Here is an 18,699-nt window from a genome sequence, read left to right as displayed (position 1 = left end):
GCTGCCAGCCTAGGTCCAGTTATAAATGGCATCACTTTTTCCCTTGAAAATGAAACTCCCATCTTTCTCTTTCTCCTTTCTCTAACACGCCCATGCTCTTGTACATATACATGTACACAGCTCAATATATATATGCACACACAACAATGGCCCATGGGATGGGAGAGTTATTGACTTATAGTTGTCACATTCTAGTCCCATACTCTGAAGCTAAATAGTTTACATGTATATTGTAATAAGAGAATTATGTTATAGTTAAACAATATATGGTTTATCCGAAATACTAACCTATTCCCAGTAGGATTAGCACTAATTCAAGGGACTTATAATACAATACCGGTGCCTCAGATATTGTACGCGTACCATCCATCGCTAACAATTCGACCAAGTCTGACCTTTGATGGCCTACGCGGCTAATAACATTCGTCTATATATATTGACCACTACTCAAACATGGTTGTGTTTGTCACGAAACAACCATTGGATTTAAGACTAAGCATAATCATAAACATCTTCTAACCATAAGGTTAATCCTTATAATTTTAGTAAGCTCATGGTCGTTATTCCGCATATACTGATGTACCATGTCATACAATGCAATTTATTCTTTGCCATCTTTTACACGCATGCATTTACAAACTCGTCATTTTCATTATTTTGTTTATTTACCATTAATTTTCACAAAATAGAGTTTACAGTAATCTAAAATGTATTTCATGTGAGTTATAAACATGCAAGTTTGATATATAAAATAATCATGCTATGCGAAAAGAAAATAATAACAAGTATCGGTCCTCAAAAATATGTAAAAAGTCGTGTCGTAGGTCATCAAGAGCGTTATAGTCGATATTGCCCATACTATACCAATCATCATCAATCTTTACTCCCAAATTTATCAGCTCGCAAAAAGAATAGTTTCACATGCAATTGGGATCTGTGGGTATTATTGCCATGCTCCTATGCTCCACAATCAATCATCAAACATATATGAATAACGATTCTACATATCCCGCTCCCAGGGTCATAGCTAGCCTTGAAAATGGGCAGGGGTCATGGCTGAAAAAATTTAATGGGCAGGGGCTCATTAGCAAAAAATAAACAAAAAACCATAAAAAATTGTTTTTAATTACCTTTAAAAAAAAAAAATAATTTGTCATTTGGGGGGGGGCCCTTGTCAATCCCCCCCTTCCTCCGTCCCTGCCAGCTCCGCTTCCCATGATGCTTCATCGACTTCGTGATTACGCCATAATACCTTGAGGATATGAATCATTTTGGTGCGCAACACTTGTTCTTTGTGATCTAGAATCTGCACATGCTTTTCAGTATGCATTAGCCCTTCTTGAATTTTTAACGGTTCATACTCAATCACTAGGTTTGTGTTGGGAATGTATTTCCTTTACATCGAAACGTGAAAGACATCATGCATTCCTACTAAATCCAAACGTAAGGCAACCTGTGAAAATGTCAATTGGCCGGCCATTTTACCGTTAAAAACTTGATGGAAAATTTGACAGAAAAAATATATTTGTCGCATGGTCAAGACAAAGATACTTAAAATTAGAAACTCAGAACTTATCTATTACAAGTCCAAAACCTAGAAGGTATGTGACAATTTCCCAAAAAATAATATCCTTGTCCTATGTTCATGCAAAATAAAAAATAAAAACTTATAGATTAAAAAACTATAACTGGACTTAGGCAATAGATTTGAAGTTCTCTCTTAGATCCGTACTTTTCATCTGATTCGTCTTTCTAATTTTGGATAAAAGGACAAATTGCTCTATTACACAATTGATTTGGGTAGTTATCATTTCTCACTTTATATCTAATCTAGTTTAGCCTCAAATTATATATATATATATATATATAATTTTTTTTTGGGTGAGAGATATACTAGTAATCCGCTTAATATAGCCCACTTTTTTTTTTTTTTTTTTGATAAAAAAGAAAAAGAAAAAAGAAAAAGAAAGAAAGTAATATAGCCCTTCTTTTTGATTTGTCTTCAAACAGGAAAGGGGCGTCAAGAGAGGAATCTGGTGGATGTTAGTGGAAGTGTTCTTTATACCTTTCTTAACCTACTCATCTTCCACCTTTATCACCAGCAAAATTTTAATCCATCTGGCAAGAAAAAAAGGATTGCCTAGTTGGGTTTTGATTCTCTTTAAGAGTGATGGTAGACTTAATTTTATCTTATTACTATTTTATTCCTTTAACATGACAGTATCGATCAATCATTGTTAAAAAAATAGATTAAGGATTGATTAACAATACTATCACATCAACAAAATGAGATGATAATGAAATAAAAATATGGTTTTTAACATTATTCTTCTCTCAAATTAATAGCTATTTATTTTTGCTAAGTGGGTAATTACATTTTAAAATAGGTCTCATTTGATTGCTCCTCCTATATGGGTTTGCCAATTGTCAATGTACTATTTTTGAGAATGTCTTACATAAAGAATGCAAGTAACTTAATTAACATGCAAGGTTTTTTTTTACCTATAACTTAACATGCAAGTTAATCTTTCATGGTGTGATTTTGTGGACTTCAAAAGTTAAAAAGTAAAAACTCAAACAAAGCCTTTAGTGAACTAATGTGTTATCAATTGGCTGGAGTCACGTCTTATAAAGTGGATATTATTAATTCAAATATCTCTCCTTTATTTTCCTCCATTTGTGCATACATGTAAAAAAACAAAAAATTTTGGTGATATAAGGGTAGATAAAGGATTGAATAAATCTTGATCGATCTTTCACGGATCTTCGTATAGTGGATAAATAGTAAATTTACAAAAGAAAAGGTTAAGATATGTGATGAAAAATGACTCATAAATCTTAAAAACAAAGAATATAGGGAAAAAGAAATCTTTGTGATCAAGCTTGTTCTTAGCAAGGAAAGGCATCCCTGAAAGTTTTGTTATAAATGCTTTGTTTTTTTTTTAGATCCTAAAGGGACTAATAATGTTCTCTCGTACAGCATAATCGACATAATTATTAAACCAAAGAAGATTTGTGATAAAATAATGGAGGGTATGGATGCAAATATATCCTATTCTGTTTTCTTTATTTTTTTCACATCCACTCAAAAAGATTCAATTATAAAAATGTTACTTGGAATTCCATTTCTGCCTCGTATAAAATGCAAACTACCAACTGATCATAAGTTGACTATAATGCATGAAATGAAATCTTTTTGTACTTATATGTGCATTTTTAAATAAAATTGTGGAAAGTGATTGGTTGAAAAAGAATTATGATTTAAAAATGTTTTTAAATTGAATGCAAGGGGGTGATTTTAAAAGTTGAATTACAATTTTATCAAACGTTTAACTGCGTTATTAAAAATTATATTTTCATTAACTGCGTTTTAAAATTACTTTTTATTTTTTTTATTCTTGTCAAATAACAAAGCAAAAAATCATACTAGTGCAATATAAATATAATATATAATATCTCATGTGAACATGTCATAGTTAAACTCCATATAGTGTATCTGAGCTCTTAACCCCTTCTAGTAGGGTTTGTGTTGCCCCGTGAGACTTATAAGACAACACTATTGTCATGATGAAACATGATAGCAAGCCACAACTAGTGACCTGACTGAGTCTAACCCCAAGTGATCCACACCATTAGTAATGGCGTAGTTTGTGACTGGCACCTGTACATGGCTGCGCTAGTCACCTATAAATCAATAGATCCAAGGCCAACAACGATAAATATAAGATCTATGGACCTAGGTTGTAACCTGTATAATGGTAAGTTCATGGTCGACATCTGTACATGGAGTATCATGTCATATGATATAATTAATCAGTATCTTTTATATGTATGCATGCTTTTATAAACTCACGCAATGTGTCATTCTCTTTTCTAATCAACCGTTTCACGAAAATAGATTTCATAATTATTCTATGATATATTTCAAGTGAGTAATAACTAATAAGCATGCACGTTTGATACATAAAATATATATGCCATAAAAGGTATAATAACAAGTGTCTATATGATTTTACTCACCTTTGTCTTATAAGTCTCCTTAAGAAACGTCTTCGAACTCACCAACTCCAAAATCCACGCAACGCTCTATCGTTAGTCTCTTGTCCAAACTAAAATGCTCTTAAACTTAAATCTGGACTAAATGGTATTTCTGTCCAAGCACTAGTCGATCGTTGCTTCGTCAATTGATCGACTGTTGGCGGATCGATCAGTGGTATGGTAAAAGCTCAATTTTCTAAAAAGGTCGTAACTTTACCCATTTTGACACGATCTAAGATCTTAATATAACCCATATCATTGTTTTATCAGGCCTCCATATACAATCTATTGAAGTTCCAACCTTTCTCATAGAAAATTCAACCCATCAACAAATCTCTCTTAAAATATTTACAAATCACATGGGTCTACACTAAATAGTAGTTTATGCACGATAAAGTAACATAATATACATGCTTACAAAAGATTATAACCTACTTACTCAATAATCATTATCAATCCTCAAAAAATTCACGTACATAGAATCCTTAAACAACAAACTCTCATACTCAATTACAAAATTGCATCTTAAACAAAAATTAAACACTCAGAAAATATGCTTAATACAGAAAAAGAAACGAGATTAGAGCAAGAGTTTACCTCTCTTGAAAGTAATATCTAAAACCTTCAAGAATCCTCTCTCTCTCTCTCTCTAGGGTTTTTGGTATGAAAGTGGATGAAAATTGTTGAAGGGTATCATCTTATTCCTTATATAGACCTGCCATGATCATGTCTTGTGCTTAAATGTCAAAATTTTATTTACATGCAGATTGCATCGATCAATCTTTACTTGACCGATCGGTTGTTAGTGTTGCATTAGCATTGAACGTTCGTTGCCTAGACCGATCAATCGTCCAACACAAATTCTTGCTTAAGTCCAAAAATAATCTCACATTCTCTCACTAGCTTGGATTCTTAGAACAAACCAAAATATATTTAGAGCATGTTTGAGTGTGCGTTTGAGAGGCCTAAAAGTACGTTTAACACTCAAAAGTCCGTTTGAAGAGAAAAATACCAATTTGGTAAAAAAAAAAAAAGAAAAAAAAAAGCGCTTTGAGATTGCGTTTGAGAGGCCTAAAAATGCTTTTAACACTCAAAAAGTCCGTTTGAAGAAAAAAAGTATTCATTTGGTAAAAAAATAAAAGCGCTTTTAATGGTCTAAAAAATCTAAAAATTACCAAATTGTACTTTTGGAAAAAGTTTTAAAATGAAGTTTTTGCCCAAAAACTTTTTTTTACTTAAAAACTATATTTCTCAAACACAATCATAAACAGACTATAAAGGACAAAAAATGAAACTTTTGTCAAAAAGTATTTTTTTTACTTAAAAGCTATATTTTTCAAAAACAACCCCAAACATGCTCTTAAACAATAATTAAAGTACACTTAATCTTAATTAAAGAGTGGAGTGCTACAGTTATGGTCGTGAATGTGTTCTCCATGGTCTCCAAGGCCATGGATGTCATTTTATTCTTTCTTCTTTTTTTCTTTTTTTCTTTTTTTATTTTTTTATTTTTTTTTATTTTTTTCTTTTTTAAATTGAGATGATGGACATAATTATATTTTCATGCTATTTCTATTATTTATTAGAAAATTACCGAATCACTCCATGAGTTTTTTGACTTTGATCAAATTACTCCTTAAGCTTTACTTTTATCCTAACTCCTTAAGTTTGTTCCTATTATCAAATCAATCATTCAATCCAATTCTATATAGATTCCATTAATTTCTTTTTTTTATTAAGTCTATATAAAATACAAATATACCATTCTTTTCAAAAAAAAAAAAAAAAAAAAAAAACAACTCTACCTTCTTTGTTAGTAGGGGTCACCATCCGGCATCCCCTCACAAAATTTATTTATAAGTGGATGGAATGATCAAACACTCAAGAGTGATTTAATATTTTTTTATTATTATTTATTTGATAAAAAATAAACATAGGTATCCGACTTAAAATGACCTTAAGTTTGGGGTCAAAATCGTCAAAGTGGAATATCATAGTCCAATTTTTTTTTATTTTTTTTTTGACATGTTCACACAAGGGAGAGAGATTCGAACTAGTGACCTCCGCTTCATGAGGCGTGGTTCACAGCCGATTAAGTTACCCTTTTAAGACATCATAGTCTAAATGTTAAAAAGTGCCGATAGACAATGGCTGGAGCATAATTTTTAGAATATTATAGAATATATTTAACAATCCATATTTAATATCATTTTCTTGTAATGTTTTTAACGGTCCATATTTAATATCATTTTCTTTCTCTCATGAAAAACTTAAAATTAAATATAAACTATTGAAAAAATTATAGAAAATATTCATAATTTTTTTCTTTTTTACAGCAGTTAAGCCCAATCCTAATTTCTCTCTCCAAAAAAAAAAAAAGAAAAAAAAATTGCTATCCTATAGTAATTTCAGTAAATTCGAAGGGCAAATCAGACAGACAGGCAGATAGACAGCCCCCCCCCCACAAAAAAAAAAACCCAACAGACATTCCTTGAGGAGGGTATGGGTAAAATATCCCATTAGCTTTTGCCGCGTCCACATTTGCCACCAGAGAAAGGAGGAAGAGGAGGAGCAAGAGGGCTACTCCTCTACTCAGCACAGAGCAAAAAAATTAAAAACCCAAGAAAAAAAAAAAAAAAAAAAGCCCCAAAAGCCTCTCAATTTCTCTCAGACACACAGAAAAAGAAGAAGAAGAAGAAAAAAAAAAAAAAAAAAAAAAGGAAGAAGAAAAAAGCGTTTTGATCAGGGAAATAGGTATCAGGAAAAAAGAAGAAAGATATAGCTTTGGAGGTGAGAATCTCTTTTTCGTTCAGTCTAGTCCGCTCGAATATATTTTACTTTTTCTCTTTCTTTCGCTCTTTCTCTTCAATTTCCTATCACTTTCTCTCAGAGCTTGGGGGACAGATAGAGAGACCTTATCTGTGCGCTTGATCTCTTCTGAACTGGGGTTTTGAATCCCTTTTTTGTTTGCAAATTATCCTGATCTTTGACTGCGATCACCTCTGTCTCTGGTATATTACTTTACTTTACTTTTTTTTTTTTTTTTTTTTCTTTTCTTTTTGGGTGTTGGTTTATATTTTGTAAGGTATCACTGCATAATTGTTGGGGCTGTTTCTAGGGTTACTGCCGTGTTAAGCTACTTTATTTTTTTGGGTGTTTTTTGAAGTTTGTTTCTGTTAATTTTGTTGGGTTTGGTCCCAAAATTTGGTTATTTTATTTTATTTTTTATTCAATTTTCTTTTGGGGTTGGTTCTAATGTATTAGCATGGTTTATACTAAAATTCCTTACTTTACTAATTATATTTGTAGCAGCAGAGTTCATAGATGGTCTTTAAGAATTCTTGGTTTTTGGGTTTAATGGACATTTTATTTTTTGGGGTTCTGTTTAATGTCATGATAAATTTACTTATAAATTGGGTGCAATTTGATTGGTCTATTGGTCCAAAATCTCATTGTTTTTTTTTTTAATCTGAAATTTGGGTTGTTTGTTTTTGCGGGTTGCAGGGTCGTTGTGGAGAACTAAGTTTGGAGTTTCGGTAATGGGGAAGGGTTCGAAGAGCAATTGCAAGTCTGCATCACACAGGCTTTTCAAGGACAAGGCAAAGAACCGGGTCGACGACCTCCAAGGTATGTTCACGGACCTGCAGTTTGCCAGGAAGGAGAGCCGCACGGTCGACATCACCGTCCTTGAGGAGCAAGTCCATCAGATGCTCCGTGAGTGGAAAGCCGAGCTCAACGAGCCCTCTCCAGCTTCATCTTTGCAACAAGTTAGCATCGTATCATATTCATACCGTTTTGAGATCATATCTTGAAGCATATATTAAATTTTTGTATGCGTAAATGTTATATATTTATGTGTATTGCAATGAGGACATTCTGTGTGAACTGTGATAGTAATGGTTGAATCTCAACTGGGGTGATTGTGAGTTGTGATCTTTATGGGTGACTATATAGGGTGGTAGTCTTGGGTCATTCTCCTCGGATATTTGCCGGCTGCTGCAGCTTTGCGAGGAGGAAGATGATGCCACTAGTCCATTAGCTGCACCGAAGCCTGAGCCTAGTGATCAAAACGTGCAAGTTAGGGATGGTGTGATCTTTCAAGAGGTGGGATTTCTAAAATTTATATTACTTCTTTCATGATTTGTGTGTTTTATGGGTATTAAAATATGATTTATTATTGGATGTGACCTTATTAATTGGACTCAGGGTATAAAAGAAGAGGGAGGGGTTTCTCTCTTATTGATCCAGTTGAATAATATAAAATCATTAAATTTATTATATCTGCAATGTTGACTATGATGGCATGTTGATGACACAAGGTTTGCACTGCATTTCTTGGTGACCTTAGGGATATGGTTATACGGGCTTATGTTGAGTGAATATGAGCTTGAGCTTGCTTTAAAAATTTCACTTTGGTTGGTTTTGGCATATGAACAGGATCAGTGTCTGTGATTATTATCCGGAAATTACCAAAAATGGGTTAAATGTTATGTTAATGGTATCATCCCTTCAATTTGCAGTTTGATTGTTTTTCATGCCTAATCTCAAGTTACCAAGTCGATAGCTATAGAAAATGTGGGGAAATGAATGAACCTTTTTCCTTCTATGTTAAGGGGATGGAAGTTATGGGAATAATATAGCCAAAACTTCAATAGGGAAAATATGCTAATTATTTTTTATGAAAAAAAGAAAAAGAAAAGAAATTTGATCCATGTTTAATGCCAAGTGCTTAAATTATGTTCTTTTGGCAGCTCTGGTTTTTGGTTGTTTATTGAACCTTTACAATGAGTATTTGTTTTGTTGTGCTTTGATAAATGAGATTTCCTTGGCTGCTGTGCTTTTGTTTTCTTTTATTTTTCGGGGGGACGGGGGGAGGGATTTCATGTGGCATGGATTCTGGCTTGGCTCACCAGATTGCAAGTTTGAACTTCTTATTACTATCGTAGTGTGACTGAAATAATTATATGTGTAGGATCCTAAATCTATAACTCGAGCATAGGGACATTCCTGATTTTAGGTTAGCTTATATCAATTTGTGCTGTGAATGAACACTTTGAATCTGCTTCATGCTAGAGAAGTGGCAGTTCAGTTCAGTTGTTTTTTAATCCCTCAAAGGGAAAAAAAGAAGTGAAAAGCATAAGATAAGGAGGCAGAAAATTACTTCGTAAGTGCACTTTGTTAAGTAGAGCATGCATGTGCTTTGGTTTTTCCTGTGGTTGCGTTCTTTTTTTTTTTTTTTTTTTTTTTTTTTATAAGTTTTATTGCCCGCATTTTTTATGTTTACAAATTTAATTGCAATGGCATGTCAATTGGATTTGAAAATGGGCATTCACTGGTGATTTTAATTGATATGTTGCAGACCATAGTTTTCCCTTGATTGGAGAATGCAAAAACCCCTCTTCAGAAGTTTGTGATGTGGCAGTTAATGACTTGGAAGTTGCTACTCACTTGGACTATCATCAGTTTCATTTCCATCAAGACTATGAGAACTTCTGTACTGCTTATACCGTAGCAGGTTTGTCTGGGGAGGATGCAGTGCCTCATGTTTCTAGCTATCTGCCAAGTATATGCCCTCCTCCTTCTGCTTTCTTGGGCCCAAAATGTGCTCTTTGGGATTGTCCAAGGCCTGCTCAAGGCTTGGACTGGTGTCAGGACTATTGCAGTAGCTTTCATGCTGCTTTAGCATTGAATGAAGGTCCACCTGGCATGGGTCCGGTTCTAAGACCTGGAGGCATTGGCCTAAAGGATGCTCTCCTTTTTGCTGCTCTTGGTGCAAAGGCACAAGGAAAAGATGTTGGTATCCCAGAATGTGAGGGAGCCGCAACTGCAAAGTCTCCATGGAATGCACCTGGTAGGTTTTTATTTTTCGGCTTTCCATTTTCGATGTTAGTGTTGAATTCTAATAGTTGGGAACTGAGTACATTGTAAATTCCTAGGACATGGTTTCTAGGTTGATTAATTAATTCTGCATATGATTGCAGAGCTCTTTGATCTCTCAGTTCTGGATGGTGAAACCATTAGGGAATGGCTCTTTTTTGATAAGCCTCGAAGAGCATTTGAGAGTGGGAACAGAAAGCAGAGGTCATTGCCTGATTACAATGGCCGTGGTTGGCATGAGTCAAGGAAGCAAGTGATGAATGAATATGGAGGCCTGAAGAGATCCTACTATATGGATCCGCAACCACTTAACCATTTTGAGTGGCACCTCTATGAATATGAGATCAGTAAGTGTGATGCTTGTGCTTTGTATAGATTGGAACTGAAGCTTGTTGATGGGAAGAAGAACTCCAAAGGGAAAATAACCAATGATTCAGTTGCTGATCTGCAGAAGCAGATGGGAAGGCTCTCTGCTGAGTTTCCATCTGATAATAAGCGGTCAATGAAGGTGAGGGCCAAAGTTAATGAAAAGGTTGGTGTAGGAAATGTTTATTCCATCCCAAATCGAGTGGCACCAACAACTGGGACATTTGAGTATGGGATAAATGCACCATATGATTATCTTGTGGAGAATATAAATGAATATTACCTGACTTAATTATAGAGCTGCGGATGGATGCTGAACAAGCTGGATGTTGTTAGTTTAGTTACATGGGTTTCTTTTTGCCTCTTGACTCGTTGGGTCTTTGCAATTTCATCTTCAATAACATGAAGTGAAGCTCATTTTTTCACCATTTGGAGAACTGTGAATATCTCATTCTCACATGAAGTGCTGTATTAGACTCTGCCAGATAATGGAAGCTTATATCTAACTTCTTGAAGATGGTGACAAACAGAGAAAATGGGTGTTTTTTCCTCTTGTCCATTTTTATAACTAATTGTCATATGTTGAACTTTTTAGAAACCAGTTAATTTCACCAAAACTGGAATAGGTGGATGCACACTGTTGCTTTAATTTTATCTGTCATCTTTTGTGTTTCTAAAATTGCTAATGCTGCAGGCCTTGGGTAAGTTGAGGCTAGGGAGTTTGTGATATGTAATGTGGCTACTGGTATACAATGTTATCTGTTTACTGGATGTTGAAAGTATATATTTCTTCAGTTATCTAACCATGAATCCTTGATCATTCAAGAATATGTTGATGAATGTATTTTTGCATCTACTACTGGTGTCTGTTACAATACATTGTCAGTTTTTTTTTAGCTAATAGCTTTTAAAATGTACCACACATCTGCTTATCTAAATTATTTTCTATTTTATTAGAATAATAGTTTTTTTATTCATTTTGTTTAAAAACGTCTCTCTCTCTCTACCAAATAGGCAAATACCCTCATGCATACAATTTTCAAAGTTTGGGCATGGAGACACTCGAATGAATGTTCTTATGATTGCGCTGTTTACAATAGCGGAGAATGGACCACTGAATAGAGAGGGTTCTTCTCAAGCATGTGATATGAGGGTTTTCGATAGAGCAAATATATAGAGAGATATAGGAGTTTGGGTATTTGTTTCGGTTGAAATAGGAAAAAGAAAGAAAAGAGATAAATGATAGAGAAATGGTGGGAGGAAAAGAGAAAATTATATAAAAAAACACTTGTGCATTCATTTACGGTGTTTCCCTATATTTGGGTAAGGACAAGTGTTGAAAACTTTGCGACCAAAGCATGCAAGCTTACCAAAAGTATTGAAAACTTGTTTGGATAACTACGTTTGAAAAGTGTTCTCAATGTTTAGTCTGCGTAAACAATTTTTTATAAGTGCTATCAAACATACTCAAAACACTTTCCTCATAAGTGGTTTAAAAGATTAGCCCTACTTGTCTATAATAACGGAAAAGAAAAAATTCACAAGACCAAACACATGCTGTACATGAAGAATAAATGAAGAGAACAAAAATGTAAACCAAAGACTTTCATACATCACAATATATCTGCATATAAAACTTTTAAGTATTTCAGTACAATGCATTGGAACTCTTAATATTTGGATAGCCTCAGTTGGGCAAGTTCCTCATGTGGTTTCCTTGAAATGCGTACACATTATTCTCACACTAACATATACAGCCATAGTAGAATAATATTTAAACTATCAATATTGTCTGCAGAAGTTGATGCACACTCCTCCCACCAACACCAACAACTCCGATAGTTACTAGCTCGAAGATTAAGAGCTATTCCAATACTGAACTGTTTTTCTAGGGCATCAGTTCTTCATGCTAAGCACCATCATCTTCAGGGTTGTTAACCCGTTCGCATTCGTCAATCCATTCACTATATCTGCAGTCACAACTTCAACGTGAGCAACGTGAGAAGAGAGAGAAAAAGGGGGAGAAAAAGAGAGATTGCACTTACATGTCTATTGCCTCAGTCAAAGCTGCACACACAAATGAGAGAACGTTAAGAATTAGTTCAAATGTGATTTTAAGTAATCAACACATCTTAGCATTGTATTTCCCTATCAACTCTAAATAAATTTATATGATAATAGAAATCAGTTTCATGCTCATTGGCCCTGAACAGACTCTTACATTTACATTAATGGAAAAATACCCTCTTAAATTACATCTAAGCAATGACTAATCACATTATAAATGTCAAAGCAATGGCTTAACAATTCACCTGTGATGGAGGTACTGAAGTTCTCTTGGCATATTCTGCATGACGCTTCCCCAATCAAGTTCTTCATATCACTGAAACCAGATAAATACCAAAAGTAAGAATAAAACTATGTAATCAACAAACCTCAACACATGGAATCAACCTCAAACATGCTCAGTCACACGACCTTCCACAATGTAATCACCGTACTTAAGCAATTTTCATTAGATGTACACAATGCTCAAACTTTGTCATAGGTTACATATGATATCCATAGAGCATACATGAAAATAGCATTAGATACTTACATGCGGCATTCAACACTTGTGCCATGGTTGCAGAAAGGACAGCTAAAGACAGTGTCAAGCTTGTCCATCCGCTTCTTAGGAGGTGGCTTTGCCTTTGACTTCCTCTTCCCCATATCTCAAAATCCTTCCTTGAATACCACTGTGTTATTATATGAGCAGGTTAGTCCACAATCAACGTTAAAAAATAAAATAAAAACTAGTCAGATTAAGTTCCAATATCTTTAAAGGAATAACAGCATACAAAATAATAACAACTTTCTCACACTTCAGCAGCATCAATATCTTTCAAACAAATACAAATTAAACGCTGAATAAAGTATATATAGCTAGATAAAGAATTTTTTTTTTTTTTTTTGCTTAAACAATACATATCCAGTGCTTAACCCACAAGCAATAGAAAAAAACAATTTCTTCTTCTGAGAGGAAAAAAAAATAGCAATCAAACAAAATCCCTGAAATATAAGCCAATAAAATCAGCTACCCATCAATTGCATGTTAAAAATTACACTGTTTGGTTCCTTAATCTTTAATTTCCGTACAAAAAATAGAGATGGCTAACCTAATCGACCCGTGCAAACAAATATTTCAATTTCACTTGAAAAATCTATACTTGAAACTAAACTATTATCTTTTTCCTTTCGGTTTAACGAGATTTCTAGGCAACCAGAAAGAGGCAACAGCCAAAAAAAAGTCAATCAATCAATCGATCAAACCCTTAATTGATCAAACAGAAGAGAACTGACCTGTTGACGAGTCCGATTCGCAGAAACCCTAGATTTCGCGCGGCGCGAGAGGGAGAGATCGTAGCCGTAACCCGTTGGTCAAGAAGAGCAAAAACGAGAGAGATTTAATTTTATTTTATTTTTTCAAGTGGGATATTTACAGGCAGGATCCGTGTCCCAATTTTAACAATCCAGGCCGTTCGTTACAAGAACGGCCGGATCAGGATCCCCTCCTGGGAAAATTACCTTGGCTGTCCTTTTTTAATCTAACAGCAAATGTCACGTCATGTGTTTCACTTAAATTAAATAATAAAATATTTATTAATTTTTTTAAAAAAAATTAAAAAAATTAAAAATTAAAATCAATTTTAAAAACCATCCCAAAATCCAAACCCATTATTTTATTAAAATGAGTCTGGACCTTGGGGGTGGTCAATCCACCCCAAGAGCCAAATAAAAGAAAAATTAAAATTTTTTTAGCACTTTGGGGTGGCCGAGCTATCTCCAAGGGCCATGGGATGGCCGAAGCCACCCCTAGACTCAATTAGGGTGGCCGGCCACCCCCTATAGGATGGCCGGCTACCCCAGTTTTTTTCAAAATTGATTTTATCTTTTTAAAATTTGATTTTAATTTGTTATTATTTTTATTTTTAAAAGTTAATTAATATTTTATTATTTAATTTAAGTAGGACACGTGGCATCGTGTGGGCTGTAGGATAAAAATGGACGGCCATGATTGAAAATTGGAGTGCAACGGCAGCGTTTTCATCATTAGTTGTATAAAAGTTATGATGTAGTTTTTTTATTAAAAGAAAAAAAAAAAACTGGAAAATCAATATAGGTGGTTGCCCTGAATTACAAATTGCTTATTGTGATATAAAAAATAATTCATAAGTAATTGTGGTAGACCAAAATAATAATTTAATCACTATAATCAAATTCCGTAAAAAACTTGACGGATTTTGTCAGTGTGACACGTCAACATTAATAAAATGATGACACATGTCACTCTTAATAATATATATATATATATATATATATAAACATAAAATTTTAGTTTGATATATACATATCAAACTAAAATTTTAAGTTTGTTTTTTGTTTTTTGTTTTTTTTTTTTAAAAAAAAAATTTAGTTTTATATATTTATATCTTTTTTTTATTAAGAATGATACGTATCATCATTTTATTGGTGTTGATGTGGCATACTAACAGAATCCGTCAAGTATTTTTACAGAATTTAACTGCATGAACTAAATTGTTAATTTACCCGACCCCAAGGACCTTTGAATTATTTTTTTATACCACAATGAGCGATTAATAATTTAAGCAAAAAACATAGATTGATTTTACATTTATCCATTTTTTATATTTCATTCGTGTGAATTAAAACCACGACGCATAGACAAGCGGCTAGTAGCTTGTGGAGAGGAGAATGGTGTTGGTAAAAGTTCTAAGAAAAATTCTATGAGTATCAAATTTTTTATTAAGAGATAGGTACTAAGATGATATCAAACTTATGATGAAGCTCATTGTGGTATAACTTATAAGCATCATAATAAGCTTCGCATGATCTTAGTACCTATCTTTTGATAAAATATTAGGTACTTCTAGCATTTTTCAAGTTTTAAAGTAAGAAAATTGTAACACTTACCAAATTTTTTTCTCAAACTTTGGTTCCCAAATCATGTGTCAATATTCTATGAGAAATGCTATATTTACCAATTTTTTTTTTATTATTATTATTATTTTTCTAAAAGTTGATGTTCAAGTGACGTGTTACCGTCCCATAAGTTTTGAGGGATAGATTGGACTATAAAAGTTATTAATAGAAACTAACTCTTAAGATCATCTATATGAGAAATGTTGCACTTCGCAAATTTTTTTTCTAAAATTTGCTCTTCAAATTATATTATAGAATAAATTTAATATCTAGATTATTGAACAAGCATATATTGAATTTTCTAAATATTGAATCTATTTAGAAAATTCAATATATACTTGGCTACATAAAATGTATGCTGGTTCAATATATTTGCCTTCTATGATATAGAAGGCACTTGCTTAATTCACTTTGGTAGGTATTGCCATGATCTTTAACATTAAAAATTCAATACAATGACATTTTTAATTTTTTTTATATAAGTAAATTGATACCATAACATTACAAAAGTGAAAAGTGAGTAGACATTGTTAAGGTACATGATCTCTCGAGGACTTTTAGTAGCAAAGTTCAAGATATCTCGAGGACTTCTAGCATAAGGTCTCTCTCTATCTCTAATGCATTTGTTGTACAATTTTGTTGCTTCCCTTGTATTGGTGCTGAAGTGAATTCTTTATAATTCACTCTGTGATCATCGACAGTGATGGTGCAGCAGCATTAGTGCTGGTGAGTGGGGAGAAGGCACTTCAACTAGGGTTGCAAGTGATTGCAAAGATCAAAGGATTTGCTGATGCAGCTCAGGTACCATACAGAATATGGTTCATATTTGGCTTGGTTTTAGACTAAACAAGGTTGTCTGTGCAGGCACCTGAATTATTCACAACTGCACCGGCCCTTGCAATACAAAAACTACTTCAAATGCTAGTTTGGAGGCTTCTCAAATTGATTAATCGAAATAAATGAAGCATTTTTTCTGTAAGAATTCACTCTTTTATAGCAGCTAATCACTTGTTTATTGAGCATTTTTTGCTAAATGTGTGTACTTAAACTCTTCCCTGCAGGTTGTGGCACTTGCCAACCAAAAGCTGCTTAGTCTTAATCCTGTGAGTCTTCAAGTGACTATTGATTATTCTTAACTCATTGAACTCTGAAATTGAGTTGCTTTTAGCTGTTTCATCCTATTGTGCATTCTCAAAATTATTATCAACTCGATATTTTCATAAAGTTAGCGTCTTTGTTATGAATACAGGAAAAAAGTTAAATGTGCATGGTGGAGCTGTATCATTGGGACACCCATTGGGATGCAGTGGAGCTCGTATATTGGTCACTTTGTTAGGGGTAATATATAAATGCTCTTTCTCTCTCCCCACATAGTGGTGTATGTGAATGCAGAGTGTTCCTCTGCTTTTCTCCAGCAACTATTTATGAGGAAATCAAGGAACACATGAAATTAATAAAGAGTTTGTTAAAGGAGTAGTATTGTTGCAGGTGTTGAGACACAAGAATGGGAAGTATGGGGTTGGTGGCATCTGCAATGGGGGAGGAGGGGCATCTGCCCTTGTTCTTGAGCTCATGTAAGCCATTTACATTTGGTAAGGCATATGCTCAATCTAATATTTCAGAATCTGTAGTCCTATGTAAGTACTAGGCCTTAAAAGAGTCTTCTTTACCATTACTGATAATCTGATATCTAGCATGGCATGTGAGATTGATTGTCAATGGATGGCTTGCCTATTATAATTTCTTCTGCCCCAAATTCTACTCGATCCAAAAGAGTGTGTGAATACTCAATCCAACCCAGAAAGACAAAACAACTCCACATTACGGACCAACACATAACTCCCCATTTATATTGAAGTTAATTGTCATGGTCAGCATCGAGGAGAAGGAGGCTTCCCACACAAGTGTATGACATATATAAACCACTGGGCATATTTTGAATCTCAACAATCCTATGTGTTTTATTTTTTATGTCATACCAAAAGAGTTGATGCAAGTCCCGCTCTATAATTTCCTTCTCTCTCGTCAAAACCTCTTCACCCCCGTCATGTGAGAAGAGCAAAGGTCGGCAGATGTAAAAGGCCGAGTCTAGCTGCACTGTATAAAGCAGAGTCCAACTGTTGGCCACCCCGTACTCCTTCATCACCCAAACTTCCTTAACTTCCTCACCCACGATAAGACAAAGCCATCCTCGCAACACCAAAATATTGACACACGGTTTCATAAAAAAAAAAAAATCAAAATTTGGTACTTGAAATTTTTCTGTGCTGAGGTTGAATGTGACAATGACCTTTTTGAAGTTCGTCCGACCAACCCACCAATGGAAAGTACCGTTTAAGAAAGCCGGCCAATCTGAGTAAATATACGATTCCTTCAAAGGCCATTTTTCTTTGACCATTCTCCAAGAGTGTTCTCGCAGACTATATAGCTCACGGCTATATACTCTTTCCTTACGGCTATATACTCCTTCTTCTTCATCCCAGGCACGTCGGGTGACTCGCGTCACAAACTTAAAAACCTTGTAGTCGTCGTTGACTGGATCGTATTCAAATGCTAAGAAATCGTAACTAAATCTATCATAAAAAGTATCTATAAGCCTCTTAGAGGGTAATTTCTTGTATTTTCCAATTAATGGGTTCCATATCACAATCTCACCATCACAATTCAAGTCTCTGATGCAAACCAAGCCGTTGCAACATCCTACAACCAGTGTGCATTCTTCTGATGGCAGTGGCTTTTTGATCTTCACGGCCTCGCCGAACCGACCCTCGTTGGAAAAGTTTACCTTGTAGTAATCATGAGGGAACTCGGTCTCCTTCACAATGAGGGTGCGTTCTCTGGAGTGATTGAGTTTGAGATGCAACTTGATGAAATCTGAGTTGTTGATTTGGGAGAACCATGGCTTCGAAACGCACTGAAAACGAACCAGTGGCTTGATGGGAAGTAGGGAAAGTATCTCGGTGATGAGCTCTTGCGGGAGACTCTTCATCTTTCGGTGAACAAATTCCTTCTTCATCTTCTAGCTATGGTAATTAAGCGATCCTTGTAGAGTCAAGAGTACCGAACGCAGTCGGCAGAGGTTAAGGTGGTATATATAAGGTTCAAGAATCTCATATTTGTAAATCTTGACCGTCTGTTACATCTTAAGGTAAAAAATCATGCCACGTTGTGAAAATTCCAAATTCAAAATTTCGGCAAAATCTTAAAAAAAAGATTCAGCAAAATCTTGGTTGAGACGGCAGCACAAGATAACAACCACGATGATAATTATTTAACATTTAAATATTAGTTATTTTAACATTTATTATATATATTTTATTTAAAAATAATTATTCTTACTTTTTATGATGCCTAATTACTAATTAAGCTTTTATAATCAAATTTTTCAATATCTCATTTTCAATTGATAATATGGATAATCTATTTAATTTTTCT

The 18,699-nt window shown here is 34.1% G+C and overlaps 3 protein-coding genes and 1 long non-coding RNA gene across 4 annotated transcripts; 2 read left to right on the top strand and 2 right to left on the bottom strand.

Moving 5' to 3' along the window:
* The first annotated feature begins 6,553 nt into the window (after nucleotides 1-6,553).
* LOC132171175 (transcription factor VOZ1) lies at nucleotides 6,554-11,084 on the top strand. The gene is given in 6 exon segments (XM_059582420.1): nucleotides 6,554-6,828; nucleotides 6,929-7,049; nucleotides 7,543-7,805; nucleotides 7,993-8,155; nucleotides 9,380-9,889; nucleotides 10,020-11,084. Coding segments are annotated over 4 exon segments (1,455 nt in total). The 5' UTR covers nucleotides 6,554-6,828; nucleotides 6,929-7,049; nucleotides 7,543-7,577; the 3' UTR covers nucleotides 10,574-11,084.
* A 787-nt stretch (nucleotides 11,085-11,871) lies between these two features.
* Nucleotides 11,872-13,758, bottom strand: LOC132171237 (transcription elongation factor 1 homolog). The gene is made up of 5 exons (XM_059582506.1): nucleotides 13,624-13,758; nucleotides 12,881-13,019; nucleotides 12,594-12,664; nucleotides 12,327-12,348; nucleotides 11,872-12,251 (listed from the first exon to the last, which is right to left on the bottom strand). Exons 2-5 carry the CDS (start codon nucleotides 12,991-12,993, stop codon nucleotides 12,191-12,193), a joined length of 267 nt encoding a protein of 88 aa, XP_059438489.1. The 5' UTR covers nucleotides 12,994-13,019; nucleotides 13,624-13,758; the 3' UTR covers nucleotides 11,872-12,190.
* Nucleotides 13,759-15,851: 2,093 nt separating this feature from the next.
* LOC132168691 (uncharacterized) lies at nucleotides 15,852-16,173 on the top strand. Its single transcript, XR_009438913.1, has 3 exons — nucleotides 15,852-15,864; nucleotides 15,966-16,065; nucleotides 16,129-16,173. It is a non-coding gene; the product is annotated as an uncharacterized LOC132168691 (long non-coding RNA).
* Nucleotides 16,174-17,122: 949 nt separating this feature from the next.
* On the bottom strand, nucleotides 17,123-18,280 carry LOC132169793 (F-box protein CPR1-like). The gene has a single exon (XM_059580759.1). It carries the CDS (start codon nucleotides 18,278-18,280, stop codon nucleotides 17,123-17,125), a length of 1,158 nt encoding a protein of 385 aa, XP_059436742.1.
* Between the last annotated feature and the right edge of the window lie 419 nt (nucleotides 18,281-18,699).

This window comes from Corylus avellana, chromosome ca2 (assembly GCF_901000735.1).
Source record: "Corylus avellana chromosome ca2, CavTom2PMs-1.0".
Lineage (NCBI taxonomy): Eukaryota > Viridiplantae > Streptophyta > Magnoliopsida > Fagales > Betulaceae > Corylus > Corylus avellana.
Note: the sequence above shows the minus strand (reverse complement) of the source record. Positions and strands in the feature narration are given on the sequence as shown.